Source organism: Thunnus maccoyii, chromosome 16 (assembly GCF_910596095.1).
Source record: "Thunnus maccoyii chromosome 16, fThuMac1.1, whole genome shotgun sequence".
NCBI classification, from domain to species: Eukaryota; Metazoa; Chordata; class Actinopteri; order Scombriformes; family Scombridae; genus Thunnus; species Thunnus maccoyii.
Window position 1 is genome coordinate 879159 of NC_056548.1, and position 12296 is coordinate 891454.

At 43.7% G+C, this 12296-nt stretch overlaps 1 protein-coding gene across 1 annotated transcript; it reads right to left on the reverse strand.

The window, feature by feature from the left end:
- Positions 1–1488: 1488 nt before the first annotated feature.
- Positions 1489–10276, reverse strand: cfl2 (cofilin 2 (muscle)). The gene is made up of 4 exons (XM_042389066.1): positions 10140–10276; positions 4590–4897; positions 3674–3750; positions 1489–2505 (listed from the first exon to the last, which is right to left on the reverse strand). Exons 1-4 carry the CDS (start codon positions 10140–10142, stop codon positions 2393–2395), a joined length of 501 nt encoding a protein of 166 aa, XP_042245000.1. The 5' UTR covers positions 10143–10276; the 3' UTR covers positions 1489–2392.
- Between the last annotated feature and the right edge of the window lie 2020 nt (positions 10277–12296).

Here is a 12296-nt window from a genome sequence, read left to right on the forward strand (position 1 = left end):
CATTCAGATCCTGAAGCTGCTCGCCTCAGACAGGAAGTCAGGACTCAGATCTGTTAGACCGGTCTAGAGTTAGTCCAGGTTTGGTTTGATCTCAGACTAGTTTACTATGTATAAAGACAGCTGAACAAATCTGGGGCTCATTTTGGGTCTAAAAAGTGACCCAGTGTATCTCTGATCTGAGAGCTGTTGCTATGGAAACCACTGATGCTGCTGATGGAGGTGGAAGGAGAAAACCAGATGCGACTGTTTTCAAGGGTGTTTCATGGTTTTTCTGTCTCTCATGTAGGATTGAACTCTTAGAAATGTCCCTTGTTTCTCTTTAAGTAGCTTTTATGTTGTTAACATCACCTTCCTCCTCCTCCTCCTCCTCCTCTCTATATATTGCGCATCATGTTGTTGCAGCTCTGATGTTTTCACTGAGTGAAATATTCAAACCAATGACTCCATGTTTCTTTATGTCTGTATTAGTTCATAAAAAGCAAATATTCAACACATCTGCTGTTTTATCTTCAACATATTTACACTGAAGTCACTCTGACAGATTTGGGATCTTTAGTTTAAAGTTCTGTGACTTAATTGAACTAATAGCGTTTGTACATCTTTGGTTTGAACCGTCATCAGTGAGCTGGAGGGTAAATATACACAGAACAATAAGAGTCTTCAACCAAATATAACTTTGATTTGTGTTGAGCTGCTAATTTACTTTATTCCATAATTCTGTTTGTAAAACCTCAACAAACAAAAAGACACCAGGAAACGTTTCAGAAATACTGTCAACAAGCTGTCAGATGATTTGTATTTATGTATATTTAATGTTTATTTTACAGTTTATACTGCTGTTACTGAGGTTCTACTGAAGTCACACTGGTTCTAATGTGGTTCTACTGAGGTCATACTGGTTTTATGGGGTTCCACCAAGATTATACTGTCATACTAGTTTCACAATGGATTTTTTGAGGTTCTACTGGAGTCATACTTGTTCTACTGGGGCTCTACTGAGGTTAAACTGGAGTCATTATGATTCTGATTAAGTTTTACTGAGCTGATACCAGTTCTACTCCTGTTAAACAGGTTCCACTGGAGTCAAGCTGGTTCTGCAGGTGTTCCACTGGAGCTCCTCTAAGGTCAAACTGGTACCAATGAGCTTGACTGGAGTTGTACTGGGGTCAAGCTGGTTCAACATGTTCACACAGGTTCTACTGTGGTCCTGCTGGTTCTAATGAGGTTCCACATGTGTAACATGGGTTCTACTGAGGTTCTACTGAGGTCATGATGACCGCACTGGTTCAGTGTTCAGAACGTTTTCACTCAGAGGTCGTTTAAACCTGACTGGTGTTGAAGGGTCACTGCAGGTCAAAGATGACTCACAGACAGGAAGTAGAACATGAGTGACACCTGTTCCTGAGCGTCTCAGGTGGACACCAGGTGAACGACCTGCGGGTGAAAGCGCTCTGTGATTGGTGGAAGCAGAGACGAGGCAGTGAGGCGTCAGATCTGCCACAGGCTTTTATTGCAAAGTGGCTTCCTGTGATCTCAGAAACAACGTTCCACTTTAAGGCTCCAGATGTCGTCGTGTTCTTGTTGTTGTTGTTGTTGTTGTTGTGGGGTCGTCTCTCACTGCTGGGGTCAAATCTGCTTCCTGTAGTGTTTCTTTACAAAAAAAAGTGCACTCTAACTAACTCTGGTGTGACGGTTACATTCAAACTGAAAGTAAGGCGACGACCAAACAGCTAGAATGACGGTGAGTCCGACAGGAATGGAAACTGAGGTAAACAAACGTTAGCTTGGTGACATAAATACAGAGAATTTAACGTCAGAATCTTTTCTGTCTCAACCTGTAGTGTTTCAACAAAAAAGTGCTGGGTAGTAATCTTCTTCTTCTGAATGCATAGTCTAACAATGTGTCTGCCTGGTTTGAACATACTGGAGAAGATACAACAATAATAAATAAAAGTCATGTAAAAAGCGTCATGAACCCGTGTGCTGCAGGAGGCGGAGCTTCGCGGCGCGTCGCTCGCCTCCAACACGTGCGGCTGCTTCCTTCACATCGACTTTTTGGCAAAACTCTGGCTGTGAGAGAGAGACAACCTTCCTGTGGGTTTGGTAGTGTGTCGTTTTTTTTTCTGCCAGGTGAACAGAAGTCATGTGGCAACAAACTGGGAGGTGTTTGCATATCATTATGTTAATGAGATCTCCTTCATGTTGGAAAAAAAAGCAAAAAGAACAAAAACAAAAAGAAAAACAAAGAGGCCTAAAGATGCTAACTCCTTCAGGACATGGATACAGACAGAGCAAGCTGCTGGGTGAAGCGGCGGTGTTCAGGTGGGGTCGGGTGCTTCGGTCCAGATGGCACGGCGGTTGGCTTGGCTCCGCTCGGCTCGCTGCGCTGACATCACAGCGGCTTGCCCTCCAGGGACACCACCACGTTCCCGCCCAGCTTCTCAGCCAGCGTGCTGCGGTCCTGGATGTCGTCCAGCCCGTTCACCTGCCACTCGTGTTTGATACCTGAGGAGACACACCTGAGGTCACTGAGGAGCCGCACACACACACACATATATATACACACACATATGTACACACACATATACACACACAAATACATACACACACACACACATATATACACACACAAATACACAGACACATACACACACACATATATACACACACACATATATACACACACATACACACACACAGATGACACACACTGACAGTCCAGCATGGAGCTGCAACTATTAACTATTAACATTCATTATCAATTAATTTGCAGATTATTATCTTGTGATTAATTGTGCAGCTGATAAGAGCTCACTATGACGTCTTCAGTTTGTTTGTTTTGTCTTGAAGAGATTTAATTTACTGTCAAATATGACAAAGAAACAGCAGAATGTCACATTTGAGAAGCTCAAACTATCATTAGATTATTAAAATATCTGCTCTGAGCAGGTTCAGAGGATCAGATCAACACCTGCCAACAGTCCAACCACTGACCAATCAGATCGCTGGAAACACTGAGTCATCGTTCCTACAGGGTCCTGACTGAGTTTACAACAACGATATGAAGCAATAAAGAATATCAGATTAGATAAAAACAGTTCTGACTCATCAGATGGAGTCGTCCTGTAATATCCAGTATGAAGAGGAGGAAAACCTCCTTACTATTCTATGGACTATGACTGCTGGTTAACACACTGGGAACACTGGGAACACTGGGAACTGGTCCTTTCAGAGAGAATAGACACAGCAGTCGGTCGTTGTGTCCTGATGCGTCACTACTAGAAGATGATGTTCAGAAACGACCAACGATGCCTGAACGTTGCTGGGAAACGAAACACAGAAATCTGCAAAACAGGAATCTGAATAAACATGTTCAGACAAGCTGCGTTTCTTCACCTGAGAGAACCTGAGCTGTGATTGGCTGGATGAAGGACGTTAACTGAGTCAGGTGATTCATGACGGCGGTTATCAGGATCAGCTGTAAACATGATGACAACAACAACCACCTGCATCCTGGTTTCTATCAGGGTTCTCCTGCTAGAACCCACAACATGTTAACCTCACAGAGGCACTTCATAGACCTGGATCATGAGCAGGACAGTTAGAGATGATGATGACATCATCATCACCTCCAACGTGACCTCTGACCTCAGCAGGTGACGTGATGACTCACCTGTAAACTTCTTTTTGATGGCATCTTTAGAGCTGGCGTAGATCATCTTACTCTTCAGGGGAGCGCTCTCTGGAGCCCTGCAGGAGAACACAACACTGTCAGACTGCTGAGAACACAGCAGGAGAACACAGCAGGAGAACACAGGAGAACACAGGAGAACACAGCAGGAGAACACAGGAGAACAAAGGAGAACACAGCAGGAGAACACAGGAGAACACAGCAGGAGAACACAGCAGGAGAACACAGCAGGAGAACACAGCAGGAGAACACAGGAGAACACAGCAGGAGAACACAGCAGGAGAACACAACAGGAGAACACAGGAGAACACAGCAGGAGAACACAGCAGGAGAACACAGCAGGAGAACACAACAGGAGAACACAGGAGAACACAGCAAGAGAACATAGGAGAACACAGCAGGAGAACACAGCAGGAGAACATAGGAGAACACAGCAGGAGAACACAGCAGGAGAACAGAGGAGAACACAACAGGAGAACACAGGAGAACACGGCATGAGAACACAGTAGGAGAACACAGGAGAACAAAGGACAACACAGGAGAACACAGCAGGAGAACGCAGGAGAACAGAACAGGAGAACACAGGAGGAGAACACAGGAGAACAGAGGAGAACACGGCAGGAGAACAGAGGAGAACAGAACAGGAGAACAGAGGAGAACACGGCAGGAGAACAGAGGAGAACACAGGAGGAGAACACAGGAGGAGAACACAGGAGGAGAACACAGCAGGAGAACAGTCGCCACTGATCAATGACCCCGACTCATTGATGACCCCGGTCCGACCCGTACTAGAAGATGAAGACCAGGTCTTCTTCCTCCTCCGTCTTGGACTCGTAGGCGGCGTCCTGATAGATGACCCTGATCACTGATCAATAACTGGCCCCTGTGTGACTCTTACCAGAAGATGAAGACCAGGTCCTCCTTCTTGGACTCCTTGGTCTCGTAGGTGGCGTCGTACAGGCCGTATCTGCAGTCGTTGGGGGGGAGGAGCTTAACGAAGCACGCGTACGGGTCGTCCACGCTCTCGCCGATGTCGCCCACCAGGATCTGCTTCCCCTCCTCCACGATGATCTTCTTCCTGTCCTCGCTCAGGCAGAACAGCACCGCCTTCTTCCTCTTCTTCACCTCGTCCTGGGTCGAACTCTTCCTCACCTTCATGTCGTTAAACACCCTGATGACCTCATCGTTCACTGTCACGCCTGATGCCTGCGGGGGGAGGGGCGGACGCTCGTGATTGGCTCATACAGAGGACGAATCAGCAGTTTGACATGTGAGAAGATTCAGTCTGCTTCAAACATTCATGTCAATCAATCAGTTCACTGGCTACAATTCTGATAATTGATTAATTATTCAGAGTTTGAAGGTTCGTTAGTGAAACATGTGGACAGTTACTGCATGGATTGTTGTGATATTTGGTTCAGAGACCATTAATTAAGAAAAAAGACTTAAACACCAACACTTCCACCAACACGTCCATACTGGGAGAAACGTGTCAGTTAGGTTTAAGTTCATTACTGAGTTTTTCTATTTAAAACTTTTACTAAAGTCTGGGGACCACTGTGCCAGAATTCCAGACTTTTCCAGGTTTTCCAGACCCGAGGAGGAAGGCTGGTGTGCTCTGATTGGCTGTTTGAGTGTGTGACTGTAACAGCAGCATGAATCAGCAGGCGTTTATAGACGATGACTCACAGCTGAACTAACATCCGACCTGCAGCTGACAGCGAGCCAGTGAACACACCGCCTCTCCACAAGTCAGTGAACGCACCACAAACGGCAAAACAGTAAACATGACAACAAGAAGTCAGTGAACGCACCACGACAATGAGAAGTCAGTGTACGCACCGCCACAGGAAAGTCAGTGAACGCACCACCAGGGCGGCAGCTAACAATTATTTTAATAGTCACTAAATTTGTATATATCTGATCAATTTATTATTATTATTATTATTTTGTCATTAATGTCATATTACAGTCCTGTCTGACAGCAGAGTCTGAACTGATGATGCAGCTGAAAGTTAACAACAGACAGCTGATCAGCTGATCTCTGAACATCTGGAACATGTCAGGTGTGTTGATGACATCAGACGTGTTTCAATAATAAATTGCAGAGACTCGTTTCATCGTTACTGAACAAGTTTCAGACTCCAACAAGACACGTTTGAATGTTTTTTTTAGCATTTAGAGTAAAGCTTCATGGACGCTGCGGTGCTGGATCCGCACAGAAACCAACCGCTGGATTCATCCATAAACCTGCTGCAGAGTTTGTTTGAAAGTGTCTAAATCTCAGTTTAACATCACAGCTGGTTCAATATGAAACTTCTGCGAGTCTGATGAGGAAACTTGCAGCCTGCAGAACACAAACACTGAATGAACTTTACAGTGAAGGAGGAAACATCTGGCGTCCAGCTGTTACTCAACAATTAACAATGTTCAGTGTTTTCCGACGTTCTATAAACCAAACAATCAGAAACATCATCTGCTTTTTAACAGGTGATTAACATCGTTAGTCGCAGCTGTTTTAAAATGAAGAATATTTACAGATTCATGAAGGAAGAGATGATGTTGTTTTAAAGGAGTTTTAATCAAGTATTGATTAATCAAGTATTTCTAGATGTTTTAAAATATGTCAGGGTCTTTAATTATTTAGATAATCAATTATCAATCTCTAATTATTGTAAACTGTTAGTCGGACAAAACAAAACATTTAAAGACATTTTTCACAGTTTTCTGATGTTTTTTCAACTAAAAGATTAATAAAAACTAATCACAACAAAGGGGCAGATGAATGAATCAATAAATGATAATTAACGGCAGCTCAGCACAGACAGCTGATCAATGTGTCTGTTTATGGTTTCACAGCTGAAAGGTTGATTGAAGGAGCTGCGGATCAATAATCAATATCTGCTGAGATTGAGAACAAAGATGAAGAAAGAAAATGGCCGCCGGCTGACTCAGCTGTTTGTTAATGATCAAACCAAAACTTAATCAGCTGATTCGTTTCACCCATAAGAGTCATGATGACATCATCAAAAGTCCAAAACTAAATGAAAATCAATCTGCAACTATTATGATACTCGATTAATTGTTATTAATCATTTCAGTTATCTTTTCATGGTTCCAGGCTGTCAAATGTGTGAATTTACTGCTTTTCAGTTTTACATTAAAGTAAATCAACTATATTGATAATCGATTAAAGCATTTTGAGTCATTTTTTAAAGAAGAAAAGGTCTAAATTCTCTGATTCAAGCTTCTTATATGTGGATATTTTCTGGTTTCTTTCGTATTTTTTGACAGTAAACTGAATATTTTCAGGTTGTTTATATTTTAGGATGCGATGGACATTTTTTGCTGCTTTAACCAAACGATTAACTTAAAAAATAATCAACAGATTAATAGATAATAAAAATAATCATTAGTTGCAAAAAACCCAAAGATTCAGTTTACAATCATAGAAAACAAAGATTTTCCATAAAGAATAAACGCAGCACATTAAAGTCTGAGTGACAGAAAGTCAGAGATTATTAATGTTATAAAAGCTTTAACGTAGAACTGAACTGTTTACAGTGTTAAACTGTTTTTGTCCATTCAGGGTTTTTTGGGCAGGTCTGAAACGTCTCGATGACGTGGAGGAGTGACCAGCGTAACTCCGCCTCTATATGAACACCAGAGCGTACTAATAGCTACTATTTTTACACCAGATAGTTTTACTGGGATTCACTTCATTTTATCGGCTGTTACTGGTGATCGGAGCCATTTCCAGTCAACGTTGGTGCTTCAGGAGTTATTTTAAACTCAGCTGACGTGTCGGTTAACGGGTGGAGCCACCAGCAGCTTCAGCACCAGCTGTTCTGCTGGGAGGACGGGTAGAGTCAACGGATGTGGCGCCGGCAGTAACTGACACCGGCCGCCGCCCGCAGCTTCAGCTTCAGTACCGGCTGTGTGGCTGGGAGGTTCTCGGCCGGAGGGGAGAACCTTTGCTGGGCAGCACTTCACCAAAAATCACAGCGTCAGAGGCTTTTACTCGGAGGGTGTCGCCGCCGTGGACTTTTCAGCAGAAAGGTAACGTTAAGTTCACTGAACATCATTGGGAAAAAAAAGACAATTTAACACAATGATTGTTGACAGGACGCTTGTTAACTCGTCGTTTAAGTTACATTTTTACTGAAATAAGTCAATTTACCTACAAAATATGTGCCGAATTTAACACTGGCTCCTAAAGTTACTTTATTTTGATAATATCATCCATGTTGCTGCCTGTTTTAAACTGTGTATTTTATACAGTTCGGTATGAACGTTGTTAGCGGCCGTGCGTTCAGCCACCTCACTGATTCAGAGCCGAGGATGCTGCTTAATTTTCCACCATTTTGAAACCTAATTTTATAAACTTGGTGACTTTTTTTAATCATTCAGATTTGGCTGGTGGTTAAGTACACAGTTTTCTGTGGTGTGACAAACTCAAAACACATTTATTATTATTGTACATGGACTTTAAATCTGGCACTAATATATCAATGTTAAAGTCCAGATGAAACTGTATCTGACTTCCGTATTGAAACAGGACAGACGGGGCGTAATTCATAATCAACTAAACTCTGTGCTGCTAAAAGTTGAAGATTGATTGATGACTGGATGTCATGATATTATTGGTTTAAATTGGTTGGTTCAAGCCTACATAAGCACATGTCATGTTTTACAGGAAGAAAACATGATTGGATTTTGATATAAGAATGACAGTATGACCAGGATGTGATCTAAAAGTGTTAAAAAGACTTTTTTCATTTTATCTTGACTTTAAATTATAAAAGTACCAGTCAACAGTTTGGACACACGTTCTCACTGAAGAGAAGGAAGGTGTGTCCAGACTTCTGACTGCTGCTGTATGCAGCTATTTATATGTGATAACAGTCTGTATACATATCACCAACCCCACAAAACTATTAATCAATTCAGGAATATAATCAACAGATTAATCTATTAATAATGAAAATAATCATTAGTTGCAGCTCAAGACATTTGATTTAATTCTATCGTAGGATCCCACCAAACTACACTAAAAAAATCATTATTTAGGTTTTGCATTGACAACTTTCTTTAGCATTTCATTCAGATCTATCAATAATGATTAATGCTGTATTCAAGGATTTAAGGACCTTTATTGTCTTTACAGTTTCAAATGTTGCCTATAAAGACATGAAACCGTGTTTCCAGATCTCAGTGAAAAGGAAGTGAAAATGCAAAAAAAGGTATCAAAACTTTAGAAGAATTTAAGATTAGGTTTGAAAAATATTTTAAAAAATCGAGAATATAGTGTGCAAGGTTGAATCGGCACAGGCACTGAAAAAGTGTAGCAGCCTTCATGAGCATGGAATAAAAACTATAACTGAGCTGCTATAATTATGATTATTTTATCCTGTTTTCTGTCTTTTCTCAGTGTGGCTTTAATACAGATGTTGCTTCAGTTTATATGTGATTTTTTTAATGAATCATTATTAAAAACATTTACAGTTCATCTGATGTTAAATAATCTAGATTTTACTTGTGGAAATTGAAGGAATAATACTTAGTGTGGTTAGAGGAGCTGCTGGTTACAGTAGCTGGTTAGTATTAATAACTAGTTGCAGTCAGGCCTTCAGACAGACAGACAGGCAGAGAGAGAGACAGGCAGACAGGCTGCCGAGTCACTGCTGTCTCTCTGTCTGTCTGTCTCTTATAACTAACCCGGACTAAATCCAACAGCTCCTACAGCTGACACGGGTTAGTTCACACCGCGCCGCTGGCCTGGTGTTTTCCGGCCAGTCAGCCGGGCCTCAGCCCTCCTGTCCCGGCCGGCTGTGGGCCAGTCAGCCCGGCCTCGGCCCTCCTGTCCCGGCCGGTCAGCCCGGCCTCGGCCCTCCTGTACCGGCCGGCAGCGGGCCGGTCAGCCCGGCATCGGCAATGCTGTTCCGGCCGGCTTCGGGCCGGTCAGCCCGGGCTCGGCCCTCCCGTTCCGGCGGGCTGCTGGCCGATCAGGCCGGCCGCGGCCCTCCTGTTCCGGCCGGCTGCAGGCCAGTCAGCCTGGCCCCGGCCCTCCTGTTCCGGCCGGCTGCTGGCCGGTCAGCCGGAATAAGATGGCCGCCCCGGGCCACACGGCCTGGGGCGCAGGCCCGGCCCGGCCCGGCACACGGACCGTTACATGAAAAGAAAAAACGAAAAAACTCCGTTAACGTAACGGGAGTGAACCCTGGTACCGGGAGATGCGTCTGTATGACGTACAGACCGAATAACCGTCGGTGTCGGCATGCGGAGCTGCTAAAACTAACGGGAGCGGCAGCCATGCTAGCTAACATCACGCTAACGCTACCCGCCGAGCCGAGTAACGGTCCACCGGAGACCCGCAGCACAGGGACTCACATGAGCCGCTGCCCGAGAATCAGGCAGAGTTGTCGGGGAAACTACCGGAGGGGCTTACCATGTTGTCCCGGAGTTTGTCCGCGCTGCTTCGCCGTCAGATCGGGGTTTCTCAGGGGTGAAAGGTAGCGGGGAGTGTGGCCGTCCGACCGGAGGAGGAGGAGGAGGAGAAGGGAGAGAGGGAGGAGGGAGGAGGGAGGGAGGGAGGGGAAGGGGGTCTGAGAGGGAGGAGGGAGGGAGAGGAGGAGGGAGGGGGGATTTCTCACAGCATATATTATCAGATTGATAGCTTGGTTTCTAACAGAGAGACCGTCTCCCTCCCCCGCTGTACCACTCACAAGCTAATAATCCAATAATCATCTGCTGCTGGTGAAATGTGCAACAAAGCACCTGATAATCTACAGAACCAAACATCTAATATAATCCATAATGTGACCACACACGTCTTCAAAACTGTCTAATAATACAAAGTGTCTAATTCCAATTTATATTTCATCTGGTTGTCGCCTACTGATAACTCTCTTATTAATAAATAATCTGATACTGAACATAGTTTTGATATGATTGTTATGTGAAACACGACTTAAACCAAAAGTTTTACTTCCCTTAAATGAAGCTTCCCAGCAGACTATACTAATGTCCATGTAGCTCGAGCAAATAAACAAGGTGGGAGTGTCGCCTGAATATATACAGTAAGTCTATTTTCAAACTTGACACTAAATAACACTTGAGACTCTTATTCTAAATCCATCCAGCCGCCAGCAGACTGTTCAGTCACACTGTGATTCTCTATCAGCCACTCGGCTCTTATTCACAGCTTTTAGAAGAATTTGGAGAATTTATCTCAATTGATCTGAATGATGCTGGTGATCTAAATAAATCCTTTCTGGTACTTTTGGCTTCTCTCAGTTTCTTCATGAGTCGCCTCGTTGCAGCGGTAACAAACTGGATTTGGTTTTATCTCAAGTGAAAGCTGTTTCTGATCTGACTGTCTCTCTGCTGTGTCAGATCATTTTCTCATTAAGTCTGAAGCATCATGGGTCTGTTAATGTCGGCACAGATGTGTTTACTATTCGCCACATTGGTCCGTTTGCTATATCTGCTGTTGGTCAGCAGTTTCCTGAAGTCTCGGTTCCTTTCACTGCAGACACAGAAACAGGCTCTGTTGAAAATTTCACCAGTGACTTAAATGTGGCCTCTCTGGTTTCCTGGATTCAGTTTCTCCTTTTACTACCAGAACTAGGCAGTTAAAGAGGTCTGCACCCTGGTTTAATGATTTGCTCTGAAGCAGGCCTGCAGGACACTTTTACCTGTCTCGGCAGATTTTGAGACTATCTCTCTTCAAACTGACAAAGCTCAGTTCAGCTTCTAAACCAACAACCTGCCTACTCGACCTTTTACCAGCAAAACTGCCACTGACCTCTGGTTAGTTTATCACTTACTACCAGCATTGTCCCCAGAAGCTTTAAGACTGCTGTTTTAAACCTCTAGTTAAGAAACCTCGAGTCTCTTAATAACTATCAACCAGTCTCTAATCTTCCATTCTTTTCTAGAGGACTAGAGAGAGTTGTGTCTCATATAAAAGAAAATTAGATGAACCTTTTTTGATCAGCTTTCAGGGCCCGTCACTCTTGAACCTGCTCCAACCAGAGAGGTTAATGATCTTCTTCTCTCTGTGCTTCTCTTTCTGGATCTCAGTGCAGCCTTTCACACCATTGATCACTGTTTACTATTAGACCGACTACATTTTTTATCTGAAAGAACAGAGTGTGTCTGCTGTAATAATACTAATACTAATAAATTCCACATTATTTCTTTGAAGCCATGCTTGTAGGGTTCTGTTGAGAGGTAGAAGAAATTTCCCTTTTGTCGATACTGCGTTGCAGGCCCGTCGCTGAAAAAATGAAGTATACTGACTTGAGGGTGTCGTTCTCTCACTACCTTTAGAACTGGATCAAGGTGGGCCCAGATGGCCACCGGGCCGTGTCTTCTGGAGGGTGATATGGAGCAGAAGGTGTGCGGCGCTTGTTCACTCCAGTGTGCAGACTGGCCTGCTGGTGTGAGCCTCCGAAATGCACAGATTGTATTTCTTCGCTGTACTTGCATGAGTAATTTTGCTATTACACACATTTATCAGCATGTGGCAAAAAGTATCCGCATGTCCACCCTGTCATGGAAGGCTCGCTGACAGGGTGGACATTTTTGGCTAATGTTAGCA